Here is a 21,427-nt window from a genome sequence, read left to right as displayed (position 1 = left end):
TAAATTTAGGCAGAGGAGCCAAGGGATAAACAAATGTTGAAGGAGAAGAGGTGAGAGAAAAAGAAAACTTTATCTTGACTCTAAATTACCTTAGTCTGAATTTCTTTAGTGTCCATTGTTTACTTCCAGTTTTTCTCTTTTCTTCTTTATCTTCAGCCCTGAACCACTTTTAGATTCTTTGCCTACATTAACTTGCTTCAGATTATAAGCCTAACTTAGAGTTTATACCATCCAATTACAAGAACTTTTCACCAGATCTCTGAACACTTAACTCTTTTCTTAGAGTTCATTTCCTGTTTTCCAATAATTCTTCTAATGCTTATCACTTACCTCTGCTACACTGTTTGTTTTTTCATGTTTCCTGGCATATCCTCTTCTCACCTTAGTTACAGTAGCAAAATTGAAATACACACTGTTGAAGAATAGTAAAAATAACCGTTGGCCACATTCAGGTTATTAGGTAGCAGCTCCTCTTCACATACATTTAAAGGTTGCAGAGAATCATTTAAACTCTATTTGCTACAAACACTAGTTCATATGCACCTGTGAGTGAGCAGAACAGGTAATTCTTTCTATTGTACAGATGAGAAAACTGAGACTTTGAGACATTGCATGAATTGCCTAAGCCAATGCCAGGATTCATAGATATCTGGAGCAGATTGAAGGCCATTGAGATTTTACTTTGAGGAATTAAAGATTGTATATAAAAAGATCACCAAATATTTAAGTTGTAGGCTAGAACGCAGATTTCCTACCTCTTAATATAGTACTTTTTCCTAATATACTTTCTTTTCTCAAGGCCAAAAGTGTATGTTACAGTGCGTGGCAGTGTTTTTCCTTGATACTTCAGTTTGGGTTGAAGATGAAAGATAAGAATATAAATGGCAGCTGCCACATTAGTTTTTAGACAAGTTGGTCTTGTAGATAAGATGCAATCATTTATTTATTGCATTTTGAACTGCTCTGTGATTTAAAAATTGACGGTAATAATCATGTTAAAAAAACTTTCTAATAGTCTTTCCCTATCTCTCCTTTTTACTCATTTGTAAAGGTGTTCAAAAGAAATTGAAGTATAGGGGCGCCTGGGTGGCTCAGTTGGTTAAGCGACTGCCTTCGGCTCAGGTCATGATCCTGGAGTCCCGGGATCGGGTCCCACATGAGGCTCCCTGCTCAGCAGGGAGTCTGCTTCTCCCTCTGACCCTCCTCCCTCTCGTGCTCTCTCTCATTCTCTCTCTCGCAAATAAATAAAATCTTTAAAAAAAAAAAAAGAAATTGAAGTATAGAAGTATTTTTTTTTTAAGATTTTATTTATTCATTTGACAGAGAGAAGGAACACAAGCAGGAGGAGTGGGAGAGGGAGAAGCAGACTTCCCGCAGAGCAGGGAGCCCCATGCGGGGCTTGGTCCCAGGACCCTGAGATCTATGACCTGAGCCACCCAGGCGCCCCAGTATAGAAGTATTTAAGAATAGGGGCGCCTGGGTGGCTCATTCACTTGAGCGTCTCTTGGTTTTGGCTCAGGTCATGATCTCAGGGGTTGTGAAATCAAGCCCCAAGTTAGCTTTGTGTTCATCGGGGAGTCTGCTTGAGATTCCCTCTCCCCCTCTCCCTGTGCTCTCCGCACTGCTCCCATGAGTGCGTGCACTCTCTCTCAAATAAATCTTTTTCTTAAATATTTAAGAATAAATTCAACTTAGATGTATAACAAAATTTTGAATGATCAGTAGGTTCAGAAATTGAATCTTAATTAATGGCTATTTTATATTAACCCTTTTTGAAAACTTTTCTAAAATTTTTTTTCTCTTAACTGACTTAAATTTATTCACTTACGAGCCTACTGTAGATCTTTTATTACTTTCGAGTTATTCTGTCCATCTGTTCATTTTCATTATTTAATAGTTTAAAAATAGGGATAATAGATTGGGCTGAATATATTGATTTCAGGAGACATCTTAGATGCTTGTGTTTTTAGTGAATCACAGTTTAAGAGTTACTGCTTTTGAAAGGAAGAAATTTGGTTGATTATAGCTTATGGCTAGTTGGAATTTAGAGAACTAAGAGTTGTTGTATGCAGGGTCTTTTATTTTTATTTATTTATTTATTTATTTTTAAGATTTTATTTATTTGAGAGGATGAGAGAGAGAGAACACGTGAGAGGGGGGAGGGTCAGAGGGAGAAGCAGACTCCCTGCTGAGCAGGGAGCCTGACGTGGGACTCGATCCTGGGACTCCAGGATCATGACCTGAGCTGAATGCAGTCGCTTAACCAATTGAGCCACCCAGGCGCCCCCAGGGTCTTTTATTTAGTAAATGAGGAGGTAAAATCCTAATAATTTTATAGCAGTATTGTATATACAATTTAATACTAAAACCAGACCTAGGAGATGAGGAATCTAGGGAGGATTTTTAAATTGAGGATATTTTTAATTTAGATTCCAAAACAGTAAGTTGTTGCTAATATGATGAAAATAATCATTAACCCTCTTAAAAGATCTGAAGTAATATTGTTGCTTTGCAGACTGTTGTATTATTCGACCTACTGTTTATGTCCACCTAAACAAGAAGAGATTTTCTCTCTTTCTCTAATACTTGCCGATCTTTAACATATTGAGTCACATAACTTCAAAAATAACTATAAAATATACTTTCCTGGCCCTGAACTAGTGAATGTGCATGTTTGTCCTTTGAAATCTCATAATTGGGTCCTAGATTCCAGAGTGATTTTCGTACATAGGGAAGCCACTACTACTTTTCAAAATGTTTTCTAATGAGAGTGAGGAAAATAAGTGTAAAATTTCAACCTTGTTGTTAATACCTTGCTTTTAATACCTTGTTGTTAATATGCTTGGAGGACTATATTCATAAAAGTGGAAATGTTCTCAGTGTTTTATTTCGAATTTAGTTATGGATGATTGATATTGAAAAACCAAACAATTAAAAGAAAAGGGACAGGGTGCCTGGGTGGCTCAGTTGGTTAAGCGACTGCTTTCGGCTCAGGTCATGATCCTGGAGTCCCAGGATCGAGTCCCACATCGGGCTCCCTGCTCGGCAGGGAGTCTGCTTCTCCCTCTCCCGCTCCCCCCTCTTGTGCTCTTTCTCTCTCTCACTCTCTCTGTCAAATAAATAAATAAAATCTTTAAAAAAAAATAAAATAAAAAAATAAAAAAATAATTAAAAAAAAAAAGAAAAGGGACATTTTGGGAAGATGGTTGTTCGTATGTATTTAAATGTGTATTCACTTACATGTTTTGTCAGAAGCCAAAATTGAGGAAGAGATTTGGCTTTCTGGGGATTTGTGAAGAGAGTTGATCAGAGATTGCTCCTTGGCTGAGTTGCTGTCTGCATAGGCTGTTAACAATTGTTTCTCTGGCAGCAGATCTTGTTCATCAGGATTGCATCATTTCTGGGAGAATGGCCAAGGTCCACAGCCTCAGTACAAAGACTGTCTGAAGCATATGAGGCCTGTTCTCTTTCTAAAGCAGCACTCCTCTTCCTGCCAGTCCTCTTCACAGGATTACTGAAGCAGACTTGTTCTGAATTTCTTTCATTGGATTGGCTGTTTATTGGACTCTTGTCTCCCAGCTGCTTCCGGCTCACCTGGCTGATGCAATTTCTTTTTCTGAAATCTGTGTTGGAATTGTTCTTAAAACCCTTTTTGTCTGTCTGCTCTGAGAGTGACCAAATAGGTCACACGGGTCTTGTGCTTTCAGCAAGTCATATAGAGAAGAGACTGTCAGAATGACACATACAGAAACTATTGACCATTTCTGAACCCAATTAAAAAGATGGGTAATTATAAAACATTTTTGTCATGTTCTATTTAACAGCCTTTTCTCCAGAAACTGTGTGTGTGTAAATGGTGACTTCTCAAAAGAGTACTCAGTACTGGGAGACTGGCTGGTTCTGCTTCTGAATCCCAATAACTTACTAGTGTTCTGTGGATTCTGATGAATAGTTCTGGAAAAACAAATTGATATGAATTGAATTGATATTAAATTGAAATTCTGATGTATTCATTTTCCCCCTACTGAATATTCATATATTTAGTTCTCTTTTTCCTCCTGTCATTTCTTACCTTCTTTCTTATTTGTTGCTAAGGGAGTCTGCTTCTTCCTTGGTTTGTTTTTTTCTTCCTTTTATTGTTACCTTCATACCTTTTATTTTTATAATAATTCCGTATGCTCTTTTAAAATTGTTTCTAAAGAATAGTTTAGGGGTGCTTCGGTAGCTCAGTCGGTTAAATGTCTGACTTCGGCTCAAGTTAGATCTCAGGGTCCTGGGGTTGAGCCCCACATCGGGCTCCATGCTCAGTGGGTTGTCTGCTTCTCCCTCTCTCCCTCTGCCCCTCCATCCGCTTGTGCTCTTGCTCTCTCAAATAAATAAAATCTTTTTAAAAAAAGTTTATTTTCCAATTTTTTATAAATTTAGAAATCCACAAAATATTGACATAAAAGTACATTTCCTCTCTATTGCTTGGTAAATAGAATCCTAAGAGTACATTTCCTCTCTATTGCTTGGTAAATAGAATCCCAAAAACAGCTCTTTTCACATATATAATATATTTACATTTAGTTATTAATTCCCTCTTCTGGCTAATGTTAAATTTGACTTTTCCCCCCTCAAAATCGCCTATTTTCCTATGCTATTTGGAGGGTAGATAGTTTATTAAGGCTCTATTTTTCCCCATATTCCATCATGGAGTTGACCACAAGTAGAATTGACTCCCATTTGTCTTTTTTTTTAAAGTAGAACAAGAGGATAAGTGGCATGAATGTGGGGGGAGGGGAGAAGTAATATGATTTTATACTTTAATAGGTGATGGTAGGTCCTTGTCTGACTGGAGAGTAAACTTGATATTTGGTTAAAGAAAAGCATCTGCATTTGGGAGTGGGTCAGTGGAGAAGCACTTCCTAGGAGAGCTAAGTCCCTTGGGAAATGGGAGAGAATTCTCATTTGAAGAAAAGAGTATTACCCAGTGACATAATATTTTCCACTTCTTAAGTCTAATAAAAATAATTTCCTTTTCCATTCTTTAGGTTCTGGCTTTATAGGAAAATAGGGTATATGGTTAAAGGACAGAAGTAAAGTATTAAATGAAACATAGGATGATTAACAAGGCAATGTGTAGAAATGAAATAAATTACTGTGTAAAAAATTCTGTATAATTCAGGGTGCCTGGGTGGCATTAAGCATTCAGCTCTTGATTTGGATTCAGGTCATGATCTCAGGGTCATGAGACTGAACCCCACATCGCATTGGGCTCTGTGTTGAGCATGGAGCCTGTTTAAGATTGTCTCTCTCCCTCTGCCCCACCCCTGCCCCTTCTACCCCCACTCATGCACACGCATGTTTGCTCACTCTTCCTCTGTCTTTCCCCCCAAAAAGAAAATATTCTGTATAATTCTATTCTTCGTGTCCATCACTGTTATTTCTTTCTGTACTAATCTGTGTCTCAACTTTTTCTAGGTCTTCAGAGCTACTGGCAGATAATTTTGGGGGACTTCATATTTGGAGGTCTATAAAAAGGTGACTGAGTCTAGTAAATCCTTTACATTTGTTTTAATTTTTATATTGTAATGAATGCTAAAATCATATGTTGAGATAATGGTGATCATAATTCATTCAGCAAACATTCTTAAACACTTTCTGTGTGCCAGGCACCATTCTGAACATTGGAACTACAAAAACACAAAAATCGTTTCTTCACAGAGTTTATATTATGGTAGAAAGAGACAGAAAATTGAATAAGTAAAAGATACCTTGAAATTGTTCTACCTAGAGACAGAGTTAACTTCTCACTCTAGGACACCTCTCCATACTATGAGATAAGTTAATAAATTCTGTACTACTAAGCTTGGTAAACTATACTAAGAGTCTGTTGTCTTGGCTTATAAGACTAGAGTAATTGTAATAAAATATTGCATATTGATTATTAACTCATCAGTTAATATTTTAATAGCTACGTTTTGCAGAGTGTTATTTAGGGAAGGAACGATTCTCAGGGTTATATGAGAAATTTGATTTTGTTAACAGTTTTTTGTTTTAAGAAGCCTAATAATTTGAAAGCTTTATGTATTTATTTATTTTCAAGATTTTATTTAAATTCAAGTTAGTTCACAGATAAGTGTAGTATTAATTTCAGAGGTAGAATTTAGTTATTTTTCAGTTGCATGTAACACCCAGTGCTCATTACATCAAGTGCCCTTCTTAATGCCCATCACTTAATGTAAAAGCATTATTTAGAAGATGGCCATGCTGATCTATAATGATTGTCTTCATCAGAAGAGAGGAAGAGTCTTGTAAAACTAGACGAAAGGAAGATGGAGGAATTCATGAAAGAGAAATTCATAGCTAAGTAGTTAATGTTTCTTGTATTTATCAAGTCTCCAAATTAGCTAGATTGAGATTTCAGTAAGGAATGTGTTAATCATTTATTCATTCATTAAGGAAATACTATTTAATAATTTTCCCATTTTTTCCTTTTAGTATATCTTTTAAAAATTACTCTCAGAAAAATAACTATCAGCTTAAGTTAATAAGTTGTCTTCTAGAGGCCTACTTTTTTTTTTTATGGGCATAGAATAGTAATGGCTATGACAGAAGCTTTTTAATGGAGTTGAATAACTTTTTTTATCCTTTAGTGAAAATATAACACGTGATTGAGATTCCTGTATTGGTTAAGGGGAGGTATGATCATTATCAGACTCTGTTCCGATTATCAAGCCAGGCAACTTCTGGGATTTTTGGTTTTCATTTGTTTTTTCTTTTTAGTTCAAGTTACAGAGTGATAATAAAATTAGAGGAATAGTTGTAACCAACAATCCCCAATATTTAACTATTTTTTTGAGCTTATTTGATAAGTGTTCTCTCCTATTATTTGTAGATTTTATTTCATTTTCTCAGAGATTTGGAGGATGTACTCCCTAAATCTGTTTAGAAATATTGTTAGGGAAAGGAAATGTTTTATGTGTCAGTTGGGCCCAAAGAGTTATATTAGTCACTTCTCTTTTGTAAGCTGTAAAGAAACAATAGGAAAATTTGCCTTTTTCATTTCAGTCCCAAGTCTAGCAATATGTCGCCTCTAGTTGTAGGAACCAGTGTCTTGCCTTCACCCAGGTTTGGAGAGTCCTAGATCTTGATGAGATCCAGCTCTAGAGTGTAGGTGCCAGAAAGGACTGCTTAGTTTATAGCTGTTTCTAGTATTCTAAAATAACACAAAAGAGTAATATTATCTTTATGTGTTCTTAAAAATCTTGGCCTGATTCACTGTTCACAGTTGGTTTTCTTATCCACATTAATTTGCTTGTGTATCAAATTATGATTTAGGCATCTTATATGGTCATTTAAAATTTGCACTAATTCTCCGGATTGACTTCGTATCACATACTTTTCATTTCATTAAATTTCTCTAAGTAATTGATTTTTCTTTTGTCTTATTTATCTTAAGATGATTCAGCAAATCAATCATGACTCTTTTTGTAGTCTTTTTGCAAAATTCTTTATTAATCTGGGTCTTTAACATTCACACTGACTTTCTTCCCTCCCACATAAAATGCTTCTGGTTTCATTCTTTCAATAGTTTAATACAAAACCACTAATATAAAATTGTACAGAGTTTACTTTTATCCCCCTCTGCACCATACCTTCAAATCTTTTAATATACTCTTTTCTTTTTTCAGAGAGAGAGAAGAGGGTGGTTGGGGGAGAGGGAGAGAGAGAATCTTAAGCAGCCTCCGCGCTGAGCGTGTAGCCCAATGCAGGGCTCAGTTTCACAACCTGAGATCATGACCTGAGCCGAAATCAAAAGTCAGATGTTTAACCGACTGAGTTCCCAGGCACCCCTCAAAGATTTTTTATTTTTTTAAGATTTTATTTATTTGTCAGAGAGAGAGAGAAAGCACAAGTAGGCAGAGCGGCAGGGAGAGGGAGAAGCGGACTCCCTGATGTGGGACTCGATCCCAGGATTCTGGGAACATGACCTGAGCCGAAAGCAGAAGCTTAACGACTGAGCCACCCAGGTGTCCCTCAAAGATTTTATTTTTAAGTAATCTCTATACTCAACTTGGGGCTCGACCTTACAGCCCCGAGATCAAGAGTCACATGCTTTAATTGAATGAGCCAGGCGCCCCACTCTCTTAATGTACTTTTGGCTTTTTACACGTTAGTAGTTTGTGAGTCTTTTTGTTCCCAAATTCCACTGGTTATGGTCAGCAACTCAAGGTATCCTCTCTGGTTTTCCATAGAAAATTTTCTAATCTTTATTATGAAACTACTCTTTATAGTTTATGTTTTTATTTATACCTAGCAGTGGATGTTACCTCACAAATATAGTTAAGACAGTTGCATCTTCTCCCCAAATTACAGTTAAAATAAAAATGGTTTCAAAGAGGGAAAAGAGTTTTCTATGATATAAGAAGGCAATAAGAACAGCTGTGTCCGGTGAAATATAAACACATCTCTTTTATCATCATATTTAATCTGGAAGAAATAGCGTTGTTTGCTGGTAAAACTACATTTATTTGTGGCCTAGAGGGGAAAAAAGTTTAAATGAAGATTTTTTTTTTTAAAGTAAGCTCTACGCCCATCATGGGGCTTGAACTCATGACCCCAAGATCAAGAGGAGCATGCTCCACCAACTGAGCCAGGCAGGAGCCTCTAAATGAAGATCTTTAATTGTTAAAGAATTTAGTTAAACTTTGATATTTCTATTTGCCATCCTATACATTAAAGCTTACTATGTGAGTTCTGGGCTGCCAGAAAATTTTGTTTGATGAGCATTTGTAGAATGGTAGAAATGTACTTGCTAGCAAGCGAGGCAGACTATACTTCCCCCTTTAGCTAAAAAGAAAAAAACTGAAATAGAAATGAAAAGTAAGCATAACTTTTGCTACCTCACTTTGTAGAACATTAATGCAGTACACAATAAAATAGGACAATGTGTAGATCCTTTCCTGTACTTGTTTTATATTTATCCCTTAAAAGACTTACTTTCAAAATGGAAAAATAGGGGGGCGCCTGGGTGGCTCAGTTGTTAAGCGTCTACCTTCGGCTCAGGTCATGATCCCAGGGTCCTGGGATCGAGCCCCACATCGGGCTCCCTGCTCTATGGGAAGCCTGCTTCTCCTTCCCCCCCTCCCCCTGCTTGTGTTCCCTTTCTCACTGCATCTCTCTCTGTCAAATAAATAAAATCTTAAAAAAAAAAAAAAAAATGGAAAAATAGGGGCGCCTGGGTGGCTTACTTGATGGAGCATCTGACTCTTGGTTTTGGCTCAGGTTGTGATCTCGGGGTCATAAGATCAAGCCCCATGTTGGGCTCTGTGCTCAGCGGGGAGTCTGCTTAGGATTCTCCCCCCACCCACCCTCTGCCCCTTCCCCGCTCGTGCTCATGCACTTTCTCCCTCTAATATATAAATCTATTTTTACAAATAAATAAAAATGGGAAAATATTCAGTAGCATTTAGAGTAAATGTGAAGAACTTTCTGGTTATTAGATATTTTCCTTTTCTGTGGCAGGAATCCTCATGTCCATAACATGTTGGTTAAGGCTGTGCAGCTCACCCCCACTCTCAGAGTGGCCAGTCTCCATTAATAGGACCCCGTGATTTCCACTCTGTGCTGTATTGGACGTCATGAGCATTGCAATCCCTCTGGGAGTCACCACACCAGATACATCCTACTCAGATATGGCTGCTGGATCAGAGTAAGTGCTACTTTCTGGGTAGTAGATGCGTTACCAGTTTGTGTGTAAATAACTTTCTTATGGGCATCTAATAATAAGTATGCAGTATTTTCTAAACCCAAGCCTAGCCCACTGTAAATGACATTAGACCTTTCCCTTTTTGCCCATAGAAGCTGGAGGAAAAAAAAGAGTTAGAAAGGGAAGGAAAAGAATTGGGGGGGGGTGGTTCTTAGTAAATAATATAATTGAATTAAATTTGCACAGTAGTGATGACATTTTCATTTGTTTTGATGGGTGGGGAGCATTGAAATAAAGTAGGTGTCACTACGTGCTTCTATAGAGTTAATGATTATTCTGAGGATGGAGATAGGGAGGAGTTCTCTCCAACTGATTTTCCTTGAAGGCCTCTTCCTATGTACTTCTCACTGTTCTAGAGTAAAGGGGCTAAAACTTTATTTGGGCAGGTTACTTAGAACTTCTCATATTTGGGGTAGAAAACATTGAAAGCAGTGTCATCTGTTTTTATATAATATTCATTGCCTAGAAAGAGGACCTTCAAAATCAGTGGTACCAAACTTTTTTTTCAGCTAAGAGCAGCTTTAGGAATTCAGAGTTTGTCGAAAAGCCCAATCCCTAAAATAGACTCAATTCTTGAAGAATTTAAATACCAAATGGCAATGAAGGTAGGCCTTCATTATAAAACTTTATATATTATTCACAGTTTAAAAAATTTTAGCCTTTTGTATCCCTTCTCTTTTAAGTTGTCCAAGATTCCCCCTGCTCACAGATTCCCCCTCTTGTCCTTTTACCTCCCTTGTACCCAATCTTCCTTGCTTACAGAAAGGAAGTGGAAGCCCCCTACCTTTCAAGACGAAGTGGCACTACACCAGGATGTGAAAGTCCAGCGAAAGAGACCCAAGGGGCCTAGGGGGCAGCACACCCCCAGAAGCCAAGTCTATTCCAGGCAGTACCAGGGATTAGGGTCTGGGCTGGAAAAATCCTGGTGTTTTGAATATGTTCAGGTCCAGTTCAGACTCTTGATCCCACAGCCACTTCTTGAGTGAGGTGGGTGTTGCTCTAATTCCCCTGTTTCTCTTGCCATTTTCATAGTCCCTGGGGATTCTTCCCCCTTCAGCAAAGCAAAGCAACTGTACCAGAACTCTGGGTTCAACTGCATCCCTGATTAATAGTGGTTTTCTTCCTTAAAACTGAGAATGTAGTAAAGAGCATGTATGTTTTCTTCACAAAGCCACCTAGGATTACTTAACTGTCTATTGTCTTCCTTAAAGAGGAAGACTTAAAATGAAGCTACCCCAAGAAGCAGTATATAGTATATTTTGGGGTAGTTGAAAACTGAAAGTTTTTGGCCTTATTCCCATATAAAAAGGAAGATGGAGGGTGGGGGATGGGAAGGGTGGAATTGTGTTCCTTCCAGGGCTTTTTTTTCCTGTTTTGTTTTGTTTGTTTGTTTGTTTGTTTTTGCATGCCTGAGAGAGTCAGTTATGCCGGTAGCTGAGACTTCCAAGTTTATAACTATTTCCCAAGTACTTAAAAAATCTTCCTGCATTAGGAACTATAATTGTATGGTGTTAACAGAATTTTATAAAGTCAACCACTACCTCTTACATGGATTGACTAACAAACTACACAGGTAGAGAGCATTAACATTTGTGAGAAATTTCAACAGAGAGATTAAATCAATGACTTTGGGACTAGTAGAGAAAAAAACCTAAAGCAATTATTCTTAAAAACGTGTTTTTCCCAGAGTGCAGAGATCACCACCCATAAATGCTGCTAGGGAGTCCAGAAGTATTTGCAGACTTTTGGCCTAAAAATTTGACTATGATGTTTCTATTTCCTGAAACATTTCATCTGTAATTTCTTGACAGATTTCTGATACTGTTATACAGTTACTCGTTTAGTATTTCTACAAAGCAAGAGAATGTCGGCAATTAGCTTAAGTACCATTCTGTTACATTTTAGATGATATTTGTTGTTTCACCGTGCATATTTCACTGTCATGCATATTCTACTGTTCTGGGCACTCTAAAATTAAACTTGGTGTGAAGGGCAACATACCCAACTTGAGTAAAAGACCTAGACCTTATCTCATGGGATTTTAAATCTGATAACAACAGTAGGCATTATGCATTTTTTATGTATTTGTAGGAGAACCTCTAGATAAAACAATAAAAGCAAGGATTTTTCTGAATTTACAGTTCTGCTGTAAATGAATTTCATTTTCCAAGAGGTTAGCATTATAGCAGCAGGTTACGTGTTGTATTTAAAACACAATTGATGGCAATATCTGTTGTGAGCATGGCTTCTGTGTATGTGCCCAACTGTCATACTAGTTCAAACATAGGCTATAATTACGTTTGCGTAAAATGGTTGGCTAATAAGGAAGTGCAATCCTAACACTTCAGATTTTTAATCCATATTTTGAAATATAGATAAGAGCTGATATATATGTCAAGAAATAACCTAGGAAATTGTATAGTTATCTATCAACATGTAACTATCTAATTAATAGCCAGCATGGAAATTGCAGTTTCCTCATCAAAAGATATGAGCTTAAATTTTAATATTTGGCATGCATAGCAATATATTAAATGCTGTGCTTTACTAGAAAGCATTGTCCAGTAGGATGGCCTTTTAACCTCCACAAAATACATTTTATTTTTATTCCCTAGACTTGCACATGAAGTGCATATGTTCATATTTACCCAGTTGGAGATGGGTAAGATACAACCAACATAGCTCCATCTCCATGGCCATCTTTTATTTCATGCCACTTTCCTTTTTCCCGTCCAGAAAAATTCCATTTCTAATAAACAGCTGCCATGTTTCACCCCATGTGTTCAATGGTACAAAATCTCTTATATAAAATACCTACAGCTTTTTTGGAATACTTGTTTATCTAGTGAATTAACAATGTTGAAAGTTATTACTTTCTCTTAACTGTCCATCATAGAAACTAAATTCTGCCTTCATTTTATTAATGCTTGTTTGCCTTCAGTTTCATTTAGGAAACCCCACCTGTTTCCTAATACTCAGAGCTGATTGCCTCTCAGTGAGCCATGTCAGATCATCTTTTCTCAAGAATACTGACCTGCATTCTTGATGTACCCCCACCCCAGTTCCCATCTTGCAGACACTCTTAAAGAATAAAATGCATGCACTTCACTAACAGAATACTTTCCTATGTCTAAAGTTCTTCTTCACCTAGAAATTACCTTTGCTGTTATTAATAAGATCCCTTCTCACAGTTTTGGAGCATATAACTGGGTGAGTTGGACATATCTCAGAATTTTCTTTTATCCCTCACTTCTCAGCTGACATTGCACCACATTGAACTGCACACTTTATTCCTGCCAAGTACTGTGTATTGTATACTTGCAAGCAGGAAAAACGTATGTTCATTAAAGCAAACTATGCATTATTTGATTCCCTAAAAGACCCTTTGATCTCCAAGGCTGAGTTATATGTGTCCTTGGAGTTTCTAATTTGTGAATCTCTGTTCTAGTTAATTTAAATGACAGATAATCCATTATTGAGTTCAGCAAAGTCATACGATTGCATTCCTTAATTACCTTTCAAAATTCCCTAAAACTTAACCAGGTAACAATCAGAGTTAAAAGTTCTTTTTTCCCCAAAACTTGTATTTTGTCCTTTGTTACCTATGCCTTTTTATTATCAAGTAAAGGTAAATTTGAACACATTTATAATGTTTTTATATTAACAAATTATACTTGAACAGTTTGCTTTCCACTCAGTGAGGGTATGAAAAGATATTAAACTAGGCTTCTCAATAAGCCTGGTTACTTAAATTTTCTTATCATTTTCTTTAAAGATAGAATGTTATCCTGGTTTTCCAAACCAGTTAGGCACAGTGGAAAGACCACAGGATTTGGAGTTAGACATTGTTTCAAATTCTGGCTCTGTCAGCGTGTGACCTTGGTGACGTCACGTAATCTCACCACCGCAACTACTACTTCTGTAAAAATGGGGTGCTATTTACCATGCTTACTAGTTGCAGAGTAAATGAATTAATGTATATAAAAGCACCTAAAAATAATGGGTGATTCAGAATGGTAGCCACAACTCCTCTTATTATTTGTCAGTAAACAGTAACCTCTGAGTACAGTTTTGATTATTTTGAAGTTCTGTGGTATTACCATGCAGCTGTTAAGTAATTGTGTCCTTGATATGCTTGCATGTCATTGGTAGATGAGAAATTATGACTCTAATATTTGAAAGGTGTTTGGGGGTTCATCAAGATGAGAGGTATGATAAATATAAGATGCCGTTGTTTTTACCTGTACTTTCTTCAGGGTATCCTGTCTTGGTAGTGAATGGAAGAGGGCCTGGTCCCTGGGGCAGTGCAGAAGGCACTTTCATCATCTCACTCACTGCAAATGTCATGTGAGGTTTCATGGAAGTATTAAGAGATCCAATTAAGAAGAATAGTTCTGAGTCTAAACCAGCCCAGAGTGGCTTCTCTAGGGGAAACTCCCTGCTCAGCTGGTACGTTTGTGTTTGTCATTAGGGACACCTTGTATTCCAGGTGCCTGCCTTGAGACATCTGCCTGTACTGGCTTCATGTTACACACAAGTCCACATTTAATGACACTCCTGTTATTTATAGGCTTAGTTATGTTAATCAGATTGTTTCACTGAGTTCCTTCTCTTATTCTAGTGGCTGGTGGTTGTGGAAAAGAGGAGGGGTTAGCATGGGAAGTTAAAGTCTTAGTTTAAGGGAAGATTAGGTGTTATGCTATCATGCGTTGCTTTTCGCCTTTGTGCAGCCCTGAATCTGTGGAGGCTAGTCCAGCAGTTAATGAGAAGAGCGTGTATTCCACTCATAATTATGGGACCACTCAGAGGCATGGGTGTCGAGGACTGCCTTATGCTGTGAGTATGCATTTGTTTCTCTCCAGAGCAGTGATCTTCCTGGAGTGTAATCCATTCTTATACATTGTGACTTTCTTGAAATGTTTATATGCAGCATGACGAAGTTGCCCCTTTTGCACTTCCCTGCCTCCAGCGGACGTCTAGCCCTGCATCATTGTTCTTGTTTTTATGTCCCAGTTGACCTTGGCATTTTGTTTTATCACTTTCCTGGTTGAAGCCAAAAAACAAAGGGTACTACTTTCTTCTTTCTTTCCATATGTACCATACTTTAGGGGAGAGAGGGGCCAGTGTTTGGACACTGTTGATTTAAAAAATCTTATTTTCAGGATCATAATTACGGAGCCCCTCCTCCTCCGACACCTCCTGCTTCTCCCCCTGTCCAGACGATCATCCCTCGTTCTGACCTGAATGGCCTGCCGTCGCCCGTAGAGGAACGCTGTGGAGACAGCCCGAACTCTGAAGGAGAGACTGTTCCTACCTGGTGTCCTTGTGGTCTTTCTCAGGATGGCTTCCTTCTCAACTGTGACAAGTGCAGGTAAGATCATGCTCCATCTCAATTCAAGCCTGGGTTGCTGGGATTAGGGTTTCTTACTAGTAGGGAAAAGCTCAAAGTATTCTTTCTTGTGTTTGTTAATGTAGATGATTCCTTAGTGCTCCTTGGCTCGAATTCTCTGCACTAGGTGAGAATTGCTGACAACAAGGAATGAGAGATTGATGTTAAAGCTATTGAATTTGATATGAAATTTAATGTCCTGGAAACATTTGGTAGGTGGGAGGAAGGGGGTAGTATATGCAGAGACACTTCTCCCATGTGTGCGACAATGTGCTGCATGCTGTTGGAAGGACTACTTTAAGTTTATTTTCCCTCTTTAGGGGAATGAGCAGGGGGAAGGTTATTAGACTTCATCGGCGGAAGCAGGACAACATATCAGGTGAGCCAAAAATGGGTTGGGCCCATGTTTTGAGAGATAAATATTTTGTGATTTAAATAATCATCTCAAGAATTCCTGTAAGTCCCCATGGTCCCTAGCTTTTCATGGAAAGAGAAAACAGTTTTCTCACAACCACTGTGTAAGTCTCTTCTGAATTAATGTCTCCAGAAACAACATTTTAGCCCCAGAGCAATCAAAATATTCCTTATGAGCACACATACCAAATAAAACAGATCCTTTTTCTATGTTAACACATTGAGGTGATGGAGCTTGGGGACTCAGTACAAGGGGGAAAATATATACGATGTAGAACAGAGTTTCTCTGCTTAATGCCAGTGATAGAGAAAGAACCTTGTTTTCATAAGAAAGGTGGGTATTTATGTTCTACAGATGACAGAGTTAATGGAAGTTGTGACTTCCCAAATATGGAAAAGGAATAAAGATATATAAGCATTTTTTTTTAAAGATTATTTATTTGAGAGAGAGAGAATGAGAGAGAGAGAACACATGAGAGGGGGGAGGGTCAGAGGGAGAAGCAGACTCCCTGCCGAGCAGGGAGCCCGATGCGGGACTTGATCCAGGGACTCGAGGATCATGACCTGAGCCGAAGGCAGTCGTATAAGCATTTTTTTAATGAACTTTTGACACTGTTTGTACAGCATGTGAACTATGAAATAACTTTTTTCAGGTGGGGATAGCAGTGCAACAGAAAGCTGGGATGAGGAGCTTTCTCCTTCCACTGTGTTGTACACAGCAACACAGCACACACCTACAAGCATCACCTTAACTGTTAGAAGAACCAAACCCAAGAAGCGGAAGAAGAGTCCAGAAAAGGGTCGTGCAGCAGCAAAGACGAAGAAAATCAAGGTACGGGGGGTAAAAGTATCTTAAATAGAAATATGTCTGAAATAGCCCAAATTTTGGAACAAGAAGGCACCAAAATTCTTTTAAGAAGTTTGATCCAGATGTTTGAAGGGCCACTTTTGCTCTGCTTGCAAAAATCGGCTAATCTATGTTGTGAACATGTAGACCAACCTCTCTTCTGCCACTCCATACCATCACAACTGACACAAAGTTTCTTCTACTCCAAACCCCATCCCAGGTATGAAATCCCAGCCCCACCTGGCCAAGCCCGTATGTGCTGCAGCCTCCAGTCTAGGCTTCCACTGTCCTTCATTATCTCCCCCACCTCCTCAATCCCAAGGCATAGTCTGGAATTCTTGTCCTGGTACATGCCCACCTCATGTCATTGGGTTGATTGTTTTTTCCTTGTTTCAAAAAAGTTAGGAAACATCTCTTGAATGATCTAGGCTTCCTCAGTATTGTGGTCACTTTCCTGTATTCTCAACTAAAAAGTCTCCAGGAGAAACCTCTTCTGTTTTGTGTTCTTTCTTCCCCATCATGGCAACTTTGTTGCTCCTAGGTGACTTGTCTACCCCTTGTTAAGGGGATTGGTCTTTGTTTTCTTCTTAATTTCAAAACTGGTAAATCTGCAACCTTATGAAATGTTTTTATTTACTTTTTCTTCTAGTGCCAGGGGTGCATATAGGAGTTAAGTGATGCATGCTCTTCCCTGTTAATTACCTAGATTCACCATGGAAAGTGTTAGAATTAGCCTCAAAGTTCACTGGCCTTGAGCTACCCCTGTTCTTGGATAATAGCGTGGGGGATTCCATTGTATTTGTTACCTAGGGAAAAGGGGACAGACTAAAACACTAGTTCTTGCCTTAGTTTTAGTCTCAGATAGGTATAACTGTCATTCTTGGTACCAAGTTTTGTTTTGTTCTACTTGTTTTCCTCTTTGGGATAGGCATTTCGAGAGGGATCCCGGAAGTCCTTGCGGATGAAGGTAAGGGGTATTCTTCCCTGATGCTGTGTTTTACTTCACTGTGATCTTGCATTTTGGTCAGCTTCTTTCCTGACATTGATGGTCTGGGAATCTTGGACTCTGCTTTTTGTTAGTTTGTGATTGTTGCCATTCCGTTTTCATAGAGCCTTTCTCCAAAGTAGGTTTTCTTGGCCATTTTCTGAAATATTTTCCCTTTCTGTAATCAGCCTTCATTTACTGGTTTTTCATTAGCCGCTTTTTGGGGGGGCGGGGGGAATGAAGGGGGGGGTAAGTGACATTTACCAAACAAAATGGGGCTGATGTATTTTGTCCTTGTAATTGGCCTCAACCTCAGGACTGAGGTTTTTCTAGTGATACAGGATTTCTTGTGCACCCACCCTAGCACCATGTGGGCTTTAATCACCAGTTGGAAGGATAAATTTCATCAGTTAGGAAGGTAGTATTATCGATAGGAATTACTCTTACTGGAATTACTTAGTTTTGAACTGTTTTTTTCCTGCAATATCTGTTTGGTATAGAAAATTCAAATGATGCTAGTGTTTTTCTTTTCTTCAGTTATCACATGATAAGAGCTTATAAAGTGATACTGGATAGTGGTGGAGAATTGAGAAATTACATGCAATGTTTTAAAAGGACTTTTAGGTACTAGGTGATAAAGAACAGTTTGCCCAAAGGAGATTTGATTATACTGTCTGGTATCTTCCTTTACCTTTGTATATGTAGGAGGACAGCATAGCTCCCAATTCATTACTTATGGCTTCAAAACATTTACTTAGAATTAAGGTCTAATTTAATTCTATAAGAATTCCTATCCCTAAATGTGTAAATGATAAGAAGCAGGATCTTTGCTGTTGACAGTTAGATGGCATAAACATTAAAATCTTATAGTAAGGAAAAGCTTTATTAAGGTTAATATACGTAAGTATATATGGAACACCAATATAACTGATGTTACCAAAGATCATAGGTGACACTTCATCTAAAATTTGAAGGTCTCACCTAGCATATACCTATAAACACACTTGTACATATCTGTAAAAGCGATGAGAGAGGACTCAGAGCCCAAGAGCATCAGAGTCCTGGGATATCTTAGAATACAGCCTAATTGTTATTCTTTTGCTAAATCTCTCTCCTGTAAGAGGTTACATGTGCCTTAGCTGCTTCCTCTATTTTTGTCTCATTTGCTTAGAGGGGACCTTAAATAGACTTATGGGGCAGACATAGCCCCGATCCCAGCTATTAAGCCGTTTTCTCTTGTATCAGCTAACTGTTGTAACTTGCCTCCAAATGTTCGAAACCTTTTGAAAGCTATTGACTGGCTGCCCCTGAAAACTATTTATAAACCTCTCTACGGGTAAATATTGCTTGTATTGTTGATGTTGACAGTTCCATAAGCATCTTAAAATTTAAATAATAAAAAAGTACTGTCAGTTTATTTTGATTCTTATATCAGAATCTGAGTTGGGTTACAAATTTGTACTCAGAATTAATTATTAGTAAGAGCATCACCAAAGATGTGGTTGAGAGCCATAACAATGGGAAGTATTTATCATTTAGATTTCTAATCCCAAAGTCAAAAGCTTGGCTACTGGAGACTACTCTTAGCCACTAGGTGCCAATAACACATAACACCCAGGTGTGGTAATCAAATGTTATTTTGTTACCAGATATTATCAAATGTCTCCTGGGGACAAAAATCACCTCTGCTTGAGAACCATGCTCTAAAATGCACTGAGTTAAGGTCTCGAGTACCCAGAAGAATGGAATAGCAGAGTAGTTAGTCAGAGTTATATTAGTGAACAACAGCTAGTAATGTGACAGTGGCTTCCAGTATACATTAAGTGTAGTAAGTCATTGGTTTAGTGATTACTACTGAATGCTTAAACCTGGGAATACTGTTTGGGCACCCCTAATCCCCAGTCTGATAAGCACCCCTGCAATCTCAGGTTTTGAACTTTTCTTTTGCTTAGCTGCTCCTGATAACCTCAAGCAGGTGATACTGTGTTCTCAGTGTGTTGGCCCCAGATGTTTCTTAGATCCTTTTGTTTATTGTTCATTCTTTTGGACTCCGGTGAGAAGGGTAGAAAACAAAGGCATTAATTTTTTCCTTTCATTTCCCTGTTCCTTGGGGAAAGGATGGTAGACAACAGTCAGTCGCAGTGACACAAAAGTGAAAGAAAGCAGTTGTTAAAATAGACATAAATGTTTTCTTTGTCATTCATGGAAAGTATATTTAATTTTCTTATCCCTGTATTTGCAACTTGAGTATGGACATGGATTTGCGAGTAGCTTTGGTACTATGGTATCTTTTCCTTCTAGTCATCACTGGTATGACATCATCACTGTCGGTGTTGGTTTTGTTTTCTGATGACACTTTAAGTCTTTAACACCATGGAGGAGAACACGTGTCAGACTTAAACTGTGTCTCTGTATTCTCAAACATAAAAACTGTTTAGGATAACATTGTTGAGATACAATAATCTTTTCTCAATATTGTCACCATATAGGGCAGTGGTTTTCCTAAAGAAGTATAGCAAAGTACCTCCCAGCATTTTCTACACTCCGTCTATGCACTCCCCTGCCCCCACCTCACCTCTTCAGAGTGCAGCTGTTAAACTGTCAGAAATAGAGTGCTAGAAAGATACACTCCAAAATGATGACTTTGTCTCTGGGAAACGAGATTACAGGTTATTTATTTAGGTCGCATGTATTTTTAGAATGAACATGTATTAATTGTATAATGAAAATAACAAGTTACACAAAAAAATTCTCTTGGAGAGTAGTGAAATAATATCATCTTAGGCTGGTGCACAGATACTCAATAAGTATTGAAATTTAAACTGTAATCTTTTGAGGTATCTCTCTTGTTTGTTTTTATCAAAATGAACTTGATGTCATTCTTCTGATAAGAATAAAATTTATTTCTGTGATTTAAAAATGGTCATAAAATCACAATGATGGGATAAGACTATGATCCAGATTAATTTCTCACTTTATTAATGAGGAAACTAAGCTTGTCTAAGAAGTTGTTCAAGGCCTCACATCTCATTGGTAATGAAACCATGATTAGAAGTCAGATCCCCTGACTCCCAGGCCATTACTCTTCTATGCCACACCAGCTGCCAAGTGAAAATAAATTTCCTCTGGAAATTCAGCCTGTTTTCCCTCCCATTTTTATTCATGGATTCTCCTAACCTACCTGACCTTTGTTCTCTACAGAATTCTCCTTCTGAAGCACAGAATTTAGATGAGAATACAACTGAGGGATGGGAAAATCGGATAAGACTATGGACTGATCAGTATGAAGAAGCTTTCACTAATCAGTACAGTGCAGATGTACAGAACGCCCTTGAACAACATCTACATTCTAGCAAGGAATTTGTGGGCAAACCTGCTATTTTAGACACTATTAATAAGACTGAATTGGCCTGTAATAATACAGTTATTGGTTCCCAAATGCAGGTAAGGATCAAAGGGTAAAAGACTCCCTATAAGTAGTTGAGACTTATCTGAACCCAGGAAGAGGGCATATAATGGGATTATCATTTCTTTTAAATGTATGAGCTTCTTAGAATAACAAATTAGCCAGCTGCTGAGCATCTTTAACCAAAAGCAAGTGGTAGTGACTGGAAACTGTCTGGATACATATTTTTAAAGTATTAATTAAAAATAGATAAACTAGGATAGGAAATTTTATATTTTATACAGCCTGAGTAGGAATTTTCAAGATTAATAGAAAGCTAAGCTTGTTCTTTATCATTCTTGCATTAGACATAGAGCCACTAAAATCTTTTTTTTTGAGCCACTAAAATCTTAATCTTAATCATATCTTTTTCTATGATATTTTATCTTTTGTGAGGGACCAGGTGACCAGTTCATTAAGTGGAGCTTGTCTCCTAGAAGCTCTGATCATTCAAAAATTCTGATTATTGAAAAAAGAAATTCTGATTTTTGAGCTAAATAGCATACAAATAAAACCTAAAAATATTGGTGCCTTTTCCTCAATGAGGAAATACTTTAAGTGTCTGCCATGCTGCTGTGGCTGTTGTCTAATGT

At 37.8% G+C, this 21,427-nt stretch overlaps 1 protein-coding gene across 15 annotated transcripts in view; it reads left to right on the top strand.

The window, feature by feature from the left end:
* SETD5 (SET domain containing 5) overlaps window positions 1–21,427 on the top strand; it is an 83,505-nt gene that overhangs the window by 28,190 nt on the left and 33,888 nt on the right. For 3 of the 15 annotated variants that reach the window (XM_034997736.1, XM_034997742.1, XM_034997737.1), the window contains exons 2-11: window positions 5,464–5,523; window positions 9,511–9,697; window positions 10,517–10,741; window positions 14,011–14,203; window positions 14,485–14,590; window positions 14,917–15,125; window positions 15,464–15,522; window positions 16,211–16,389; window positions 17,333–17,371; window positions 20,591–20,833. In XM_034997736.1, coding sequence (XP_034853627.1) covers window positions 14,112–14,203; window positions 14,485–14,590; window positions 14,917–15,125; window positions 15,464–15,522; window positions 16,211–16,389; window positions 17,333–17,371; window positions 20,591–20,833 — 927 coding nt within the window. In that variant the 5' untranslated portion in view covers window positions 5,464–5,523; window positions 9,511–9,697; window positions 10,517–10,741; window positions 14,011–14,111. The other 12 variants (XM_034997743.1, XM_034997746.1, XM_034997748.1 and 9 more) reach the window with 12 other exon arrangements.

The sequence above is a fragment of the Mirounga leonina genome, unplaced genomic scaffold (assembly GCF_011800145.1).
Source record: "Mirounga leonina isolate KUSES-001 unplaced genomic scaffold, KU_Mleo_1.0 Mir_94, whole genome shotgun sequence".
In the NCBI taxonomy this organism is placed as follows: domain Eukaryota; kingdom Metazoa; phylum Chordata; class Mammalia; order Carnivora; family Phocidae; genus Mirounga; species Mirounga leonina.
The sequence above is the reverse complement of the archived record's forward strand: the minus strand, read 5'-3'. Positions and strand labels throughout refer to the sequence as shown.